Consider the following 19,066-nt stretch of genomic DNA (forward strand, 5'->3'; position numbering starts at 1 on the left):
TGGATATGACCCAAATTCTGTTTCTGATCTCGAAATTCTAAAAACAAATGCATGTGATAAATATACTTACTTAGGAAAAGTAAATGACTGAGGGTGGCATTAGTTTAAAAACGACAGAGATATTTAAATATAATTAACATGCTGTCAAAATGACTACCTCAACGCTTAGTGTTAAATCCACTATTGTTGTCTCTCATCATGTGTAGGGCACATCATCTGACTGCTGTATTATAGATAATTCATATTACAAAGGTTGTCCATTTAGATAAAACGATAGCCTAAACTCTATAGCCTACATGTGATTAGAACGTGGTAACTGATAAAGAGCATTTCAAATGGCGCTTGGGACATCGGATGGCCCCCCACTGCGGAGACAGGGGCGCGTGACTGCATTAACAAAAGGAACAAAGACCGCCTGCGCTCGCAGAGAGATCCAAGGAATTCAACAGCAGGAGGTGACGTCAGAATCCCGCATTTTGCGGTGTTGTGGCTTTCAAAAACATTTGATATGGTGTAGAACAATTACCCCTGTTCCGAACTTTAGTGTTTCGCATTTTCGGGGACTTTTTATTTCGCAAAATACTTTTGTGTTAACTTCGCGAGAGAGACATTGAGCAGTGATAGCATGGCAAATTCGTTGTTTTGTTTTTCTTGAGGATATACGGAATTTCTCCTCGCAAACAACAGGGGAAGTGCCCCCTGTCCTTTGTCTGCCACGGGTGTTTTTAAAGTATTCGACATGGACATTTACGGATACAATGGTGTTTTTCTGGTCAAAAGACTATTTAATAATGCAGCTTTTGAGATTTCGAACATGTCAGACATTACGAAGGCGAACCCTCAGGGATGCGATAACGGGGCTTTGACGAACAGATTCGGAGTCTTGATTCAAGGGTTGCTGGCCATAGTTGCCTTCAGCACATTGATGGGTGAGTATCTTTCAGAAGAGAACGTAACAATGTTTCAATTGTTTATAATTGTATAGGCTAACGTATTGTTTCGAAATAGCAGATCATGTTTCAAATAAAATACTTAAAAATCACTTCTAAAGGGAAAATCAAGGGTCTACTCAGCCAAGCACCGCACTGTTATCTACTGCAGAGCTACACTCCATCTGTGAGCACGTGGCAGTTTGTTTGTTTATGCTATTTGACGTTACTATCCGATAGGCTGCTGTTGCACTTTATAAGGCTGATAATACATATATAATTACTTTGTAATTCCATTTAATTAGTATATTATAAGAATGTTTCCCATATCCGTTTATGTGCCAGGTTTCAAATATTCAACGCCGCTGGTAGCCATCATCAGTGGCACATCAACACAAATGTAAACGATCTCGAATGTGTCCTATAACTATTAGACTATTGTAGACATATAAACTATCCTTAAACTATGAACTACTTGTTAACAATCTATAAACCCGTTTCATTTGTATTATTCTTATTATGGAAATGCCTCTTCAAGACAGGGGTGAACGTTTATGCTGTATGATGGAAAAAACAGTTTTGAGAGGGTGGTCATAAAATCCTACAGAATACATCTATGCCTTTTTGAATATAAGGAGAATGGGCTCTCAGTCTTTATCTCTATCTACAGTGGGATGACATTTTGTAGTCATGTACATTACAACAGAGTGATTTATGACAGAAAGGGGTCAGACTCTAAAGGTGAGTGGAGGATCAATTAGCTTTTACCTCCTCACAGTTACTTATTAGTAAGAATATCAATATTTAGCCAGCAGTGTGTGTGTATGCATGCATGTAAGTACTTTATCAGCCAGAGTACCCAAGTCTGAAAATCGAGGGTCTACTCAGCCAAGCGCTGCACTGGTATGCCTTGGCGTGACCCTGGACAACACCCTGTCGTTCTCCGCTAACATCAAGGCGGTGACCCGATCCTGTAGGTTCATGCTCTACAACATTCGCAGAGTACGACCCTGCCTTACACAGGAAGCGGCGCAGGTCCTAATCCAGGCACTTCTCATCTCCCGTCTGGATTACTGCAACTCGCTGTTGGCGGGGCTCCCTGCCTGTGCCATTAAACCCTTACAACTCATCCAGAACTCCGCAGCCCGTCTGGTGTTCAACCTTCCCAAGTTCTCTCACGTCACCCCGCTCCTCCGCACACTCCACTGGCTTCCAGTTGAAGCTCACATCTGCTACAAGACCATGGTGCTTGCCTACGGAGCTGTGAGGGGAACGGCACCTCCGTACCTTCAGGCTCTGATCAGGCCCTACACCCAAACAAGGGCACTGCGTTCATCCACCTCTGGCCTGCTGGCCCCCCTACCGCTGCGGAAGCACAGTTCCCGCTCAGCCCAGTCAAAACTGTTCGCTGCTCTGGCACCCCAATGGTGGAACAAGCTCCCTCACGACGCCAGGACAGCGGAGTCAATGACCACCTTCCGGAGACACCTGAAACCCCACCTCTTTAAGGAATACCTGGGATAGGATTAAGTAATCCTTCTAACCCCCCCCCCAAAAAAAAGAGATATAGATGTACTATTGTAAAGTGGTTGTTCCACTGGATATCATAAGGTGAATGCACCAATTTGTAAGTCGCTCTGGATAAGAGCGTCTGCTAAATGACGTAAATGTAAATGTATGCACTGCAGAGCTACACTGTCCATCTCAATGCCTCTCCTCCACTTGCCAAGATGCGTTCATCTTTGTTTAGAGTCCTCTTCCTCTTGGCTATTTTGGTGACTTCCTCCCATTGACAGACCACTGGCCCCACCTTTTGCGTGCCAAAGTTCTTGGATACAGTTGCTATCATTTTATGCCAGGCACCAATTCTGGCTTTGCATTCTAACCTTCAGATAGTTTTTGGTTGATAATGAGTCAAGCTGCAGCCACAACATGATGTTGGTATGTGAACAGTCACACACTCAGACCTTGTGTTAGATGGGGAGAGAGGAACAGTGGGTTCCTGTTAGACACGTAGCCCTGAGCTACCAGTGTCCTGATGGGGATGGGTGGACTGAGGGAGCATGTGGTTCTGACTGTGCCATTCTTTATCCATCTCTCCTGGACCCACAAGAGGACATGTGCACACACACAAATATATCATTTTTCAGTCTTCTATGGCTGTCTCTGTCTCTCTCTCACTGCGTCTCTCCATCTCTTTCTCTATCTACAGTGAAGAGGTTCCGTGAGCCCGTAGGGATCAGAAGACCATGGAGGATCTGGTAAGAGTGGTGTTTTTATTTCTATTTCTTATCAGAGTCTGTATCAAACCCCAGGGAAGAACAGGAGACTGTCGGTTGATCACATGGCTGAGGATCATAGATTCTATTAGATTTAGAGAGGTCAATGTTTGTTGCTTGACTCTTATGTATCTGGCTATTACAAGTCACCATGGTGATGACCGTCCGAAATTTCACCCCATCTCTACAGGTTTTACGACACGTCCAAGCAGGCCATTGGCGCTCTCTTCATCCACTTCGCCAATGTGTTCCTCTCCAACCTCACAGAAATGGACCCTTGTTCCCTGTGAGTCCATAGCTGTGATTGGACAGGTTGGCAGAGACCACTTGCCAATCTAAAGCCTCAACCAATCATTCTGATAATAAATAAGATGTTCTGTTGTCACATACAGCAGATGGGTGCAGTGAAATGTGTTGTTTTACACAGTCAACCATAGTAGTATGGTGCCCTTAGAGCAAATTAGGTGTTAAGTGCCTTGCTCAAGGACACATTGACAGATTTTTCACCTTGTCGGCTCGGGTATTCCAACCACTGACCTTTCGGTTACTTTCCCAACGCTCTATCCGCTAGGCTACCTTTTGCCCCATGTCAAGTAATTGACTGGCTTGCTGGTGGGTTTCCACAGGTATCTGATGAACTTCCTGCTCGATGCCACGCTAGGCATGCTGGTCATCTGGGCGGGGGTCAAGGTTGTCTCCAGGATCGTGGAGTACAAGCAGTTCACACTGCTCACCTTTGGAGAATACGGTGAGTCTCCTAGACATCTGTTTAGGTCGTGTCAAATGTTTGGAGGTTGGCCAAAGCTTAGACTACTACTGTTCTGTGACTGTCATTGGAGAGGGTTGTGCCAGTTCATTTTCTGAATATTTCATGAAGGTTGACACTTCTTCCTTTCACCACTGGAGGCCCCTGTAGGCTCATGAGAATATTGCATGAAAAACATCCTCCGATGGGCGACGGTGACAATAGTGTGGGATGAAGTTCTAGCCAATTGCTGCACTCGTTACGTCCATAAGTTTTAATCGGAATACAGAACCAAAATAAGATTTTAATGTTAGTCTGTTAGTCTACTGTATTCCACAAGGTCATTTTTCTACTGTATCTGCACATGGTTCTGTTTCATGCTGGTTTTTCCATTGACTATTATGATCCACCGGATTGTAAATGCAGCTGTGCCTTGACCACTGGCCAAATATTTTAGTGGGCTTTAGTTTCCATCCGATCTGTATCACGCTCTCTCTGTGTGCTGACCTTTTCCCCAAAAGCCTGCTGGAAATACTGTCTCTCTGTCATAACTATTAGTCCTGAAAACTAAACAAATAGTAAGACATGTAGCTGTTTGTGTAAACCCACTCTGTCCTCTTAAAGAGCTGAACAACAACATCATGCAATCATGGCAGGCTTTGTCTTTTGCCTTTTTTTCCGCAGTTTCTCTTATACCCTTCTTTCTGCTGTATCACTTCTCTTTCTCTCTTGTTTGTCTCGCTCTCTCTCTCTTGTTTGTCTGTCTCTGCTGGGTTCCCAGGAGTAGAGTGTTTGTTAATGACAGAGACATGTCCCTGTCTGTGTACACTGAGATGAAAGAGAGACGCAAATAGCACACGTGGGACGTGTTTAGACCAGCACACTGAGTTTGTGGGGTTTTGTGTGTCTGTGTGTATGAATGTCAATGTGTGGTTGTGGCAGTCTGGTGTTGTCCTCTCTATGGCTGATCTTCCCTAGGTGACGATCTGAGTCCGTTGGTCAGTGTATGTAGTTGCAGTGTGGTCATTAAGTAATGGTCTGTTCTGTCTCACCAGGTGACCCTCCCCAGGCCGCAGCATGGCTCGGGCAGTGTGGTGTCTACCTTCTCATCATGGTCCTGGAGAAGAGTGTTGTCAGCTTGGTCCTGCTCATTCCTGGATGGACCAACGTGAGTAGGCCCACAGTACCCACAATCACCTGCTCCAGGAACATGGGCTAACCCAGATCCTGAGAGAACTGAGAGACTCTACCCACTCGAGGGAGAGAGCAGAAGTGTCAATCATGTTCTTTCTTCTCTGTTCTGTGTTTGAAATCTCTGGTGACAATTTAAAGTTAACAAAAAGTCAAGCCTGAAAAACAAAGGGAGGATGAAAGGTTTTGGAGAGAACAAAGAGAAAGAGTTGTCCTTTGAACAGAATGGGAACATTGACCTTCAGCCAAATGAATATCATCTGGCCTCGGGGACTAGAGTCTTGTTTGGTTGTTTATTTGTTTGAGGCTGTGGATCACCTGCTCAAACCTCCTTTGTGTTTTAGGGTCATTGTTGCTCTGTTCACTGCTCCTCTCTTGAAGAGTCGTTTAGCTATTTTCAGTACACATTTCTTTTGGACACTGGGGTCTTTTTTTCCCAGGGAAAAGGGTGGTGGTGGGGGGGGGGGGGGGCACCGGCAGCCCAAACTGTCATTAACATAGCTATCCCAGACAAATCGAATACTTAGAAAAATGCTCTCTCTCTATCTCTCTCTGACATGGTGAATACCACGTAATCATCACATTACCTCCAATCTCACTCATGTTACACAGTAGAGAGCCAAAGAGATGCTCCTTCTATTATAGTGCAAAACATTGACGATCTAAATGGCATTGGATGGCAGTCGCTTGTGTAACGAGCCTGTTATTTTGCCCTGCCCAAATTGAAAGTGTGTGTGTTGTGACGCTGTGTTTCTCTGCGCGCTGCTGTTCCAGCTGCAGTCTGTGTTGCTGGACTACATCCCTAACCCTCAGGTGGAGCTTGTGTTGGTCATGCTCATCGTGCCCTTCATTGTCAATGTGAGTCTCACCTTCAGTCTCAACCAGCGTGCACGAACACTCTGCATAATGTTGTGTATATGTCACAGGAGGCTGCTGAGGGAAGGACGGCTCATAATAATGTCTGGAATGGAGTGAATGGAATGGTATTAAACACATGGAAACCATGCGTTTGAGTTTGATACCATTCTATTCATTCCATTCCAGCCATTACTATGAGCCGTCCTCCCCAATTAAGGTACCACAAAACTCCTGTGGTATATGTAGTATCCCAGACAGTCCACAAGGCTTGTATTTTTGGATAGAAAACCTGCATAAAGTTTACAGAATACAATATGCAGGCTTACTAGGCTACAGTGATTGTACAGTACATGACCATTCTGCGTCCACCACTGCACCGGTTTTACTGACTGAGTTTGTTCTCTGTGTGACCCTCTGTAGTCCATCATGTTCTGGGTGGTGGACAGTCTGATGATGAGGAAGTACAAGACTCTGAAGAGCCTGGTCGACTCCTGCGACTCCTCAACCAAGGTCGACTCCATGGCGCCGTGGGTTACCGGCGACGAGTCACGGGTGAGAGTCAGTTAACTAGAGATGTCCCCGACAAAAATAATTAATCTTGGTCGACCAAAAGCCGTCTGTTCTTTCGACCAATTTTAAAACGTGTATTTTTCCATATATATGTTTAAAAAAAATATAGAAACACTCTGTGTTTTTAATAAAATCAGCTATATATGCATTGAGCTTGTCTGATGCTTTAAGCTCACGGTTTGATGAAATAAGACACAAATGACTGAAGAGGGAGCCAGAGATCAAGATAACCAGACGAAAAAAACCTTAACCTGTCCTGACCATCCTCCTCATGGCTTTCGCAGATTCTGCCGTTACTCTCCTGAAGTTGCTGGTAATAGGCTACATGATAAGTCGGCAACATTTCTCATGTGGAATGCCAATTTATCTTACCATTTCTACCGATCTGTGTGCCAGTTATGGTTTTCATATGCACATTTTTGTGGAACAGTTTCATTTATAAAAAACGTCTTCGTACCTCAAAATCATTGTCATGTGTTTAATCATAATTCTATCCAAATGAAAATGATACAAACCTAAAAAGTAACTTCTATTGCCATCTATGTAAAAATAGCCTAAAAAGCCAACAAATAAAAACATTGCTGCCTGCAGGTAGAAACTGTCCCGATTTAAAAAAAAAAAAATTTTTTAAAAAAATAAAATGCAAAAAAAAAAAAAAAAAAAAAATCCTATAAATCACATTGGCTACGCATGACCTGTCTGCAGCGAACTTGAAACATTGTATAAACTATTAACTTGGGTCTGGCCTGAAACTCCTTGCAACATTGTATAAAATATTTTGGGCCCTCAAAGTTGTCTATGCTAGTGAGCTTGGAAGAGACACAGCTGTAGGCTATTTGCGTAAGGGATAAGAAGTAATCATGTAGGACTATTTTTATGATGTTTCCACAGGATCAGAGCATGGCATTTTCCCCTTTTACGCTGAGTGGTTATTGAAAGGGAGAGAGATTTTTTTTAAATACATTGAGGAATTGTCATTTTCAATGGATGTAAAAACATAATTTGTTTTCTTGCTGTTTGAAGTGAAGAAAAAATTACTTTGAGAAGCTCTGCAGTTCATTGGTGATCGTGCATTAAACCAATCAGAAATACTATCAGATTGTTCGAGCACACAGTTATGTATTCTCCATAGACCCGTAGTGAATTGTTCAGTGACTTTCAACGTGGAGCCGTCATCGGATTCCACCTTTCTAACTAGTCAGTTTTTAAATTTCTGCCCTGCTAGAGCTGCCCTGGTCGACTGTAAGTCCTGTTATTGTGAAGTGGAAGCTAGGAGCAACAACAGCTCAGCCGCGAGATGGTAGGCCACAAAAACTCACAGAATGGGACCGCCGAGTGCTGTACTGTGTAAAAATCGACATTCCTTGGGTTGCAACACTCACAACCAAGTTCCAAACTGCCTCTGAAAGCAACGTCCGCACATAACTGTTCGTCGGGAGCTTAATGAAATGGGTTTACATGGCACACATAAGCCTAAGATCACCATGCGCATTGCCCAAGCGTCTGTCGGCTGGAGTGGTGTTAAGCTCGCCGCCGTTGGACTCCATCTTGCAGTCCGACGAAATAATTTGGGTTTGGCAGATACCATGAGAACGCTACCTGCCCCAACGCATAGTGCCAACTGTAAAGTTTGGTGGAGGAGGAATAATGGTCAGGGGCTGTTTTTCATGGTTTGGGCTAGGCCCCTTACTTAGTTCCAGTGAAGGGAAATCTTAACACGACATACAATAATATTCTAGACGATTCTGTGCTTCCAACTTTGTGGCAACAGTTTGGGGAAGGCCCTTTCCTGTTTCAGCATGACAATGCCCCCGTGCACAAAGCGAGGTCCATACAGAAATGGTTTGTCGAGATTTGTGTGGAAGAACTTGACTGGCCTGCACAGAGCCCTGGCCTCAACTACATCGAACACCTTTGGGATGAATTGGAACGCTGACTGCGAGCCAGGCCTAATTGCCCAACATCAGTGCCCGACCTCACTAATGCTCTTGAGGCTGCTGTGGGTACTTGCTTCCATTCAATGTTCCAACATCTAGTGGAAAGCCTTCCCAGAAGAGTGGGGGCTGTTATAGCAGCAAAGGAGGGACCAACTCCATATTAATGCCCATGATTTTGAAATGAGATGTTTGACTAGCAGGTGTCCATATACTTTTGGTCATGTAGTGTATATTTGCTACTGCTCGACTAAAAAATCTTGGTTGCCAGCCTATCGCCCAAACAATCGACCAGTCAAATAATTGGGGCTAGCCCTACAGTTAACCATAAGAGGGGACTGCAGATCTCTGAGTGCTACTGCTCTGTGGGATCATGAAGGGACGCCGTTTGATGATGAAACATTAAAGCCCATGGGTGTAAGAGAGACTTTCCCACCAAACATCACCATAACACTCCACATCCCCATGGAACACTGGCTCAAGATGTCTGTGTTTGTTGAGAAAGAAAAGAAACGGAGTGTTTGTCACAGTGATTTAGCCTGTCTGCACCTGTTTTATGGGAGCCCCCCCCCCCCACACACACACACACTCGGTCTAAAGGGCAACCGGCCCACATAGTTACTGTCAAGGAAAGACTGAGTCAGGGACCCCCCCCCCCCTGACCTCCTCTCCCCCTTTCTCTCCATTTTTGCTTGTCTCTGTTTTCTCCCGTCAATTTGTGGTGTTGTTTCTCTGTGGGTCCGTTACCCGTGTTGTCGTGTGAAATTGAGTCAATGTCCTACTTGTCCCTGTTGTTCTGGAAAATAAGAGTCTGATTATCACAGCAATGTTATCGACATTCCTTGTTTGGTAAGACACGAGTGATGGATGTATGGCGCTAGATCGACCTGACAGTTGTCACATCGTTGAGTCAAGGGTCTTCTCTGTTCTAGAGTTGCTCCTAATGTGTTGATGTAGTCTACCGTAAGTGTGTGATCATCTTGTTTCATTGGATTTGGTGGGAGAACCGTTAGTATGTGGTGAATAGTGTTGACATTATGATATTAGTTAACTGTCTCCAGTGGGTGTATAGTGTTCTAGTTGAGTGGCTGTGAAATCATGTACTGTATATTGGAGTAGTGAGACTGTCGACAGAAGCCTTCTGTGTTGGGTAATCGGACAGAATTGACCTCCTACACAGCATTCAATGTGTTACTGTACACTCTCTCGATCTGTCCTCTCTCTCTTTCTCATCCTCTCTCTGGAGTCACAATGATTATGACAGACTGGCAGTGTTTCTCTCTCCCTCCTCGTCCCTGGTACTCTGCCAAGCAGCAACAAATCATCCCTTCATCCCGGGAATAAAAGTGACATTTGGAATTAATTTCCATTCATTGATGTCATAGAAAGAGGGAGAGAACTATGTCCATGGGAGAGAGGAGGGCATTGATTAGGCAGAACTGTTGGGAGTTTGGTTGGGCAATAGTCTTGTGTGCAATCAGTTTGATTTCAGTTCCTGACACGGTCTGTAGGATAGTGTTGGGGAATGATTTCATCCTTGGTCAGCTGTGGCCATATGGTGTTCAGAGTAGGCTGTTTTACTTTTATCATAACAAAATGTTTGAGAAACACAGACAGAATCGATAGTCTGGCCTCTTGGTTTGAGTGTATCTGAATGAAGATTTATTTGGGATTGGCTTTATATTGGGGAGAGGAAGGCTGGGCAAGCCCCCTTTCTGCCTCTGCTTCTCCCATTACTATAATCTCATCCAAGATGTCTACATTGCGCACACATGCATGCACACACTACCATAATCTCATCCAAGATGTCTCTGTATCCAGCATACAGTGCATTCGGAAAATATTCAGACCCCTTGACTTTTTCCACATTTTGTTACCTTATAGCCTTATTCTAAAATGGATTAAATTGTTTTTCCCCTCATCAATCTACGCTAGGGTTGCAAAGGGTCAGAAACTTTCCGGTAAATTTCCAGAATTCTTCCAGAAATTTGCCATGGGAAGTTAAGCCTGGAAATTTTGCATGAAATTCATTAAAAAGTTATCTTATGAACTTTTTTTGTGGGATACACAAGGCAATTCTAGGTCTTGTGTATCCCAAACTATCCCCAATTCAATGGAATTGCAACCCTCTGCATGCACAGTGCATTCTTCCATCACATGCACAGTGCATTCTTCCATCACATGTACAGCTGATTCTCAAGATCTTGCACACTAATGAGATGCTATTGAGCCCACACTACCACACTGTCTGAGCCAAGGACTACATGCTTTCTGGTAAGTTTTGATTACAATACTGGGTGGGGTGAATATATTTTATGACATACATTCTTTTTTTGTTAACTAGTAAATAGTAGCCTACAGCAAAGTGTGTTTAAATCATTTCTAACTTGTTAACAATTTCTGCTAGTTAGTTTTTGCTACCATGTGGGTTTTAGCTTGCTTGAGCCTGCTAACTGCGGAGTGTTAATTCACCTGTTTAATACATGTTTCATTTTAAAACATTTATCTTACAAAGGAGTTGTTTAATCTAACTGCTTAACTATTTATCTGTACATGGAATTGTATTTTTATTTATTTTCTACAAAAATCTTTTTACAGGAAAATGCCACGGGCACTATCTGATGTGTGGAGACATTTCACTGCAGCTAATGTAGAAGGAAAAACTGTGTACATTTGCAAATACTGTGCCAAATCATATGTGAGAATGCAATCAAAGATGCAGAATCATCTGGCCAAGTGCATAAAGTTCCCTCAGCGCTCACAACAAGCAACCTCTGACAAAAGTCCCTCTACTTCTATTCGAGGTGAAAATGATTAATCAGACAGCTTATCGATAGCAACAGCTCATGGTCCTCCTGCTGATGAATGTCTTGCTCGAGCTGTGTATGCAACTGGTTCACCTCTGATGCTCACAGGCAATGTGTATTGGAAGAGATTTCTGATTGTTCTTCGCCCAGCATACACCCCTCCAACCAGACATGCTTTATCTACTCATTTGCTGGATGCAGAGTTCAACAGAGTTCAAGTGAAGGTCAAGAAAATCATAGAGAAAGCAGTCTGTATTGCAATCATCTCTGATGGGTGGTCGAATGTTTGTGGGCAAGGAATAATTAACTACATCATCTCCACCCCTCAACCAGTATTCTACAAGAGCACAGACACAAGAGACAACACACACACTGGTCTCTACATTGCAGGTGAGCTGAAGGCAGTCATCAATGACCTTGGACCACAGAAGGTATTTGTACTGGTGACAGACAATGCTGCGAACATGAAGGCTGCTTGGTCTAAAGTGGAGGAGGCTTACCCTCACATCACACCTATTGGCTGTACTGCTCATGCATTGAATCTGCATCATGTAACTGAAAACAATGGATACACTCTACAAGAGAGCCAAGGAAATGGTTAGGTATGTGAAGGGTCATCAAGTTTTATAGCAGCAATCTACCTCACCAAGCAAAGTGAGAAGAATAAGAGCACCACATTGAAGTTTCCCAGCAACACCTGTTGGGGTGGTGTTGTCATCATGTTTGACAGTCTCCTGGAGGGGATGGAGTCTCTCCAAGAAATGTCCATATCACAGTCTGCTGATATGGACAGTGCCCCATCTAGAGGATCCTCCTCGATGATATGTTTTGGGAGAGAGTGGTAAGAAGCCTGAAAGCTATAGCAGTAGCCATTGCACGGATTGAGGGAGACAATGCCATCCTGTCTGATGTTCAGACTCTGCTTGCAGATGTAAGAGAAGAAATCTGTACTGCCCTGCCCACTTCACTGTTGCTCCAAGCAGAGGAAACTGCAGTTCTGAAATGCATCAAAAAGCGTGAAGACGTGTGCCTGAAGCCCATACATGCCGCAGCGTACATGTTGGACCCCCAAGTATGCTGGCAAAAGCATCCTGTCTGGTGCAGAGATCAACAAGGCCTATGGTGTCATCACTACTGTGTCTCGCCACCTTGGCCTGGATGAGGGAAAGGTTCTTGTCAATCTGGCAAAGTACACTTCCAAGCAAGGGCTTTGGGATGGAGATGCAATATGGCAGTCGTGCCAACATATCTCATCAGCCACCTGCTGGAAAGAACTTTGTGGATCTGAGGCTCTTTCCCCTGTTGCCTCCATCATCGGGCGGGCAGGTAACCTAGTGGTTAGAGCGTTGGGCCAGTAACCGAAAGGTTGCTCGGTCGAATCCCCAAGCTGACAAGGTAAAAATCTGTCGTTCTGCCCCTGAACAAGGCAGTTAACCCACTGTTCCTAGGCCGTCATTGTAAGTAAGAATGTTAACTGACTTGCCTAGTTAAATAAAGTTTAAATAAAAAAGTAATAAATAAAAAATCCTCCAAATCCCACCAACATCAGCCTCAGAGCACAACTGGTCCTTGTTTGGGAACACACACCAAAGCTGACCAACAGGCTGACCAATACAAGGGTTGAAAGATCGGTGGCCATCTGGGAAAATGTGAGACTTTTTGAGCCTGACAACGAGCCATCCTCAACAAGGTTGGAAAGTGACAGTGAAGATGAGGCCTCAGAGTCTGACGTTCAAGAGGTGGACATTGAGGAGGTCCAGGGAGAAGACATGGAAGCCTGAGAGGAAGACAACCAAAGCTTTAGTTTCTAGACTACCATTTTACAGATGTATGTTGAAAACGTTTTTGGGAGATGCAATGGATCATCGGGGATCATTCAAAATTCCCTTTTGTTGTTCAGTGAAATCATCTCATGTGAAGAGTCAACTCTTTTAATCAAAATTCAATTTGTAAGTACATTTTTTTTTTATTTCTATTGGAAGGATTTAATCATTTGCAATTATGTCTACATATGTTAAGGTAAACAGTTTGTTTCTGTCTCCAAATTATATGGTAAATACAGTGGCAAGAAAAAGTATGTGAACCCTTTGGAATTACCTGGATTTCTGCATAAATTGGTCATCAAATTGGATCTGATCTTCATCTTAAGTCGCAACAATAGACAAACATGGTGTGCTTAAATTAATAACACACAAATCATTGTACTTTTCTTGTCTATATTGAATACATCATTTAAACATTCACAGTGTAGGTTGGAAAAAGTATGTGAACGCCTAGGCTAAGGACTTCTCCAAAAGCTAATTTGAGTTAGCTAACCTGGAGTCCAATCATTGAGACGAGATTGGAGATGTTGGTTAGAGCTGCCTTGCCTTGTAATAAACACTCACAAAATTTGAGTTTGCTATTCACAAGAAGCATTGCCTGATGTGAACCTTGCCTCGAACGAAAGAGATCTCAGAAGACCTAAGATTAAGAATTGTTGACTTGCATAAAGCTGGAAAGGGTTGCAAAAGTATCTCTAAAAGCCTTGATGTTCATCAGTCCATGGTATGACAAATTGTCTATAAATGGAGAAAGTTCAGCACTGTTGCTACCATCCCTAGAAGTGGCCGTCCTGCAAAGCACAGTGCAGAATGCTCAGTGAGGTTAAGAGGAATCCTAGAGTGTCAGCTAAAGACTTACAGACATCTCTGTAACATGCTAACATGCTCTGTTGACGAGTCTATGATACGTAAAACACTAAACAAGAATGGTGTTCATGGGAAGACACCACGGAAGAAGCCACTGCTGTCCAAAAAAACATTGCTGCACGTCTGACGTTTGCTACGGTGCACCTGGATGTTCCATAGCGCTACTTGCAAAATATTCTGTGGACAGATTAAACAACAGTTGAGTTGTTTGGAAGGAACACACAACACTATGTGTGGAGAAAAAAAGGCACAGAACACCAACATCAAAACCTCATCCCATCTGTAAACTATGGTAGAGGGAACATCATGGTTTGGGGCTGCTTTGCTGCCTCAGGGCCTGGACTGCTTGCTATCATCAACAGAAAAATGAATTCCCAAGTTCATCAAGACATTTTGCAGGAGAATGTCTTGAAGCTCAACAGAAGTTGGGTGATGCAACAGAACAACAACCAAAAACACAGAAGTAAATCAACAACAGAATGGCTTCAACAGAAGAAAATATGCCTTCTGGAGTGGCCCAATCAGAGTCCTGACCTGAACTTGATTTGAGATGCTGTGGCATGACATCGAGAGCAATTCACACCAGACATCCCAAGAATATTGCTGAACTGAAACAGTTTTGTAAAGAGGAATGGTCCAAAATTCCTCCTGACCGTTGTGCAGGTCTGATCTGCAACTACAGAAAATGTTTGATTGAGGTTATTGCTGCAAAAGGAGGGTCAACCAGTTATTAAATCCAAGGGTTCACATACTTTTTCCATCCTGCACTGTGAATGTTTACACAGTGTGTTCAATAAAGACATGAAAATGTATAATTGTTTGTGTGTTATTAGTTTAAGCAGACTGTGTTTTGTCTATTGTTGTGACCTAGATGAAGATCAGATACCAATTTATGCAGAAATCCAGGTATTTCCAAAGGGTTCACATACTTTTTCTTGCCACTGTATATCCAATGCAAAAAAACATCTACATTTCAATGGTAATAATATTAATTCCCCAAAATGTGCAAGCCTGATCTACACACCATACCCCATAATGACATAAGTATTCAGAACCTTTACTCAGTACTTTGTTGAAGAACCTTTTGGCAGTGATTACAGCCTTGAGTCTTCTTGGGTATGACGCTACAAGCTTGGCCCATCTGTATTTGGGGAGTTTCTCCCATTTTTCTCTGCAGACCCTCTCAAACTATGTTAGGTTGGATGGGGAGGGTCGCTGCACAGCTATTATCGGGTCTCTCCAGAGATGGTCAAGTCCGGTCTCTGCCTGGGCCACTCAAGGACATTCAGAGACATGTCCCGAAGCCACTCCTGTGTTGTCTTGGATGTATACTTAGGGTCGTTGTCCTGTTAGAAGGTGAACCTTCGCCTCGGTCCTGAGTGCTCTGGAGCAGGTTTTCACCAAGGATCTCTCTGTACTTTGCTCCGTTCATCTTTCCCTCGATCCTGACTAATCTCCCAGTCCCTGCCACTGAAAAACATCCCCACAGCAAGATGCTGCCACCACAATGCTTCACCATAGAGATGGTGCCAGGTTTCCTCCAGACGTGACGCTTGGCATTCAAACCAAAGAGTTCAATTTTGGTTTCAACCGACCAGAGAATCTTGTTTCTCATGGTCAGAGTCCTTTAGGTGCCTTTTGGAAATTCCAAGTGGGCTGTTGTGCTTTTTACTGAGGAGTGGTTTCTATCTGGCCACTACCATAAAGGCCTGATTGGTGGAGTGCTGCAGAGATGTTCCACAGAGGAATTATGGAGCTCTGTCAGAGTTACCGTCTGGTTCTTGGTGACATCCATGACCAAGGCCCTTCTCCCTGATTGCTCAGTTTGGCGTTCAATGCTGCAGACATTTTTTGGTATCCTTCCCCAGATCTGTGCCTCGGCAGAATCCTGTCTCGGAGCTCTACAGACAATTCCTTTGACCTCATGGCTTGGGTTTTGCTCTGACAGGCACTGTCAACTGTGGGACCTTACATAGACAGGTGTGTGTGTGCCTTTCCAAATCACGTCCAATCAATTGAATTTACAACAAGTTGACTCCAATCAAGTTGTAGAAACATCTCAAGGATGATAAATGGAAACAGCAAGCACTTGAGATCAATTTCGAGTCTCATAGCAATTCGTATGTAAATTTGATATTTCTGTTTTTTTATTTGTAATAAATGTGCAAAAATGTCTAAACCTGTTTTCGCTTTGTCATTAAGGGGTGTTGTGTGTAGATTTGTAAAAAAAGTATTGAATCAATTTTAGAATATGGCCGTAATGTAACAAAATGTGGAAAAAGTCAAGGGGTCTGAATACTTTCTGTTTGTGGATTTATTATGCCATAATGGCCTTTCCATAAACTGTATGAAATTGGAATTCTGCTCTGTTGGGATTATATGTGGTGGAGCAGTGGTCTGGACAATATTCCAGACTGGGAATAAAGTGGGATTTTATAGCCTTGGAGTGGGAATAACAGCACACCAGACCTGGACACATCACCTCATCTTGGCAGACAGCTGCTCACGTGTTTGTGTGACGGTGTCTCTGTTTGTGTATCTATTCTCTGACGTGTTTCTCCCTCATCCAGGTCCTGTTGACAGTCGAGACAGACACTGAGGAGGAGGATAGTTCAACAATGGTTCGAGGAGGGTCCCACTCTAGCCTTCCAGTAGTGGGCATAATATCAAGCTGGGTGGAGGTGTAGCTCTGGTATCCTTCTCTACAAGACCCTGACACATACGCTGACCCGCGCCACACACAAACGCGAGCACGGATGTGTGAATGTACGCTCCTTCCAGATCACACAGATTTGCTTTTTTTCATTGTACACATCCCAATGATGTCTTTGATGACTTGGCTGTTATGAGGATGTTGAATGTTATATGAACTATGCTTTATGATGAAGAAGAAGAAAAAAAGTCCTTCAACCTTGCAGTCCCTGTTTACCGAAACAAAAAGCTTGGTGGGGCTATAAAGTGTCTCGTAATGGAGATAATTAGAGAGCACAGTGTGAGCTTGAGGGAACACGACAGTGATGATGAAAGAGTAAATCTGTCCTCTCTCGGGGGATTTTGTGAAAAGGGTGTTTGTTGATCTCCAAAGAGCTCTTTGACAGTACAATCTGCTCTGTTTTCCTTCATCATACAGATTACTGCTTAGTTCAAACCTTGACATACAGCGTCTAATGGTCTGTAATTAAATACGTTAAAAGTCTGTTTTGGACCTGTAGTATTAAGTAGAATCCACTACTAGTGTCCTTGTCTCCTTTCCTCCTTCGCCACTAACAGGTAGAAGGGCTGGATAGTTTCAGTCATTGATTTCACCTATCACGTCCACTCAGATCAGTTGTCAGACTATTGTAACTCAGCTGGAGGAGTTGGACCTTAAAGTTGGAAAAGTTTTATCTCTGAGTTGGACTGTAGTAGTCTGGTCTGGAACAGTTTTTCACACTGTCTCCAGAAGATGCTTAATAAGGCGGAAAATTGTATTCTATGTGGAAAATGGACCAGATCATTTTATATTCCTCATGGATGTCCATTTGGGATTGATTTGGATTTATACAAATATTTGCAATGTTTCTACTATGAACTAAAGAGCTTAGTGATATGGAGTGATTTTGAACTTTGTAATGTATTTTCTTATTTCTTTTGTCTATTTTACATATTTTATTGTATTCATATTACTTGGGGTTAAACCTGTGGTAATGACATGTAATGGGAGATTTTAAAGTGGTATCACAGAAATGATCACAGTGAATTCAGAGATTACCTGAGATATCAAAATAGTGTTCAGTTTACCATTTTATGTTCATTCTTATAGATCACATTTCTCAATCATTGAGCTGTTAACTCTAACATGAAAATACAATACTGCCATTTTTGTATTAATTTAATTATGTTCCTGAAACCATTTAATGTCTTAGTGATGTGAAAGATTCTGATTGTGAGACTGCCATTTCACGTGACCTCAAATGTGTAGAACAGCTACTGTGAGGACCTGCACCACTACATTTATGTTAATTATTCACTGTAAAAAAATTACTCACATGCTCTGTCTATAATATCTATTTTATTTAGCGTTACTCCAATCCATCATGTATGTGTTTTGTGGAAACAGAATTTTGAATTGTGACTGAATGTTTAATGGATATCCACTTGAAAGTGCCATGTTGCTATAATATATTCATGATTCATTGATGATACAAGAAAAATGTCTTTGTCTTTTGTCTTAACCGTTGTCACTATTGTTTGTATTATAATTTAAATTCAAGTAAAATTGTATAATAAAAAAAACACGAGTGTTGAATACCTTTGGTGGCTCGGGTCAGCCCGGTGGCCCCTGAGCTCGATGACACACCTGAGCGGGACGCAGAGTAGTACACCTGTGTGGGTGGGGGCAGCAGGCCTTTGACCCCAAACTGATGACAGAAGGGGTGAGGGGGGCGGTTAGAGGGGGAGCTAGTCATTGGCACAGGGACCGGTAGAGGAGAGAGTTAGTTAGGGGGTGTCTGGTGTGACCAGGTGTGATCCTAAGCAGAGTGTTGCCACTTGAGCTTGACCAGGTTTAGTTGTTTGCTCTCCCAGTTAGCGCCTAAACCTAGCATGCAAAGAGCCTGCCTTCCTGCAATGACTAAGGCCTGGATTCAGTCCCAATATGAGTTGTAGACAATGCGGCTGTTAAACGCAATTCCCGATTGAGCAGTGTTTACCGTGAATAAGAGCTCTAAGAACATGAGGACATTGTTTAAAGCCCTGATGGGATTAACTCAGTAGGATGGAGCACAGTACTAGTTTTGGGTGTGATTCCTGCTTGGGCCACATACTTATACTAAATGTTTGTGTTAACTGTTAGTTACTTTCATAGAACTGTTTACTTTGTAATGTTAGTATTATGTTTCAAGTGTTCTCACAATCTAGAGCTGTTCAGAAAAAAGTTGATCTTTACAAATAAATATTGTTTTCATGTTTTACTTCTTTTACACACAAAAAAATTCATCCGGTTCAATAAAGGTTATATTTACAAGTACAAAATGACAGTATAAAACGATACACGTCAAACAATGTCCTTATTACATTTATAT

At 42.9% G+C, this 19,066-nt stretch overlaps 1 protein-coding gene across 1 annotated transcript; it reads left to right on the top strand.

Moving 5' to 3' along the window:
* Positions 1-420: 420 nt before the first annotated feature.
* tmem110l (transmembrane protein 110, like) lies at positions 421-18,278 on the top strand. The gene is made up of 8 exons (XM_029761193.1): positions 421-929; positions 3,142-3,190; positions 3,399-3,494; positions 3,835-3,956; positions 5,009-5,121; positions 5,919-6,002; positions 6,423-6,554; positions 16,574-18,278. The coding sequence occupies exons 1-8, from the start codon at positions 740-742 to the stop codon at positions 16,688-16,690; spliced, it is 903 nt and encodes a 300-aa protein (XP_029617053.1). The 5' UTR covers positions 421-739; the 3' UTR covers positions 16,691-18,278.
* The last annotated feature ends 788 nt before the right edge of the window (positions 18,279-19,066 follow it).

Source organism: Salmo trutta, chromosome 8 (assembly GCF_901001165.1).
Source record: "Salmo trutta chromosome 8, fSalTru1.1, whole genome shotgun sequence".
Classification (NCBI taxonomy): domain Eukaryota; kingdom Metazoa; phylum Chordata; class Actinopteri; order Salmoniformes; family Salmonidae; genus Salmo; species Salmo trutta.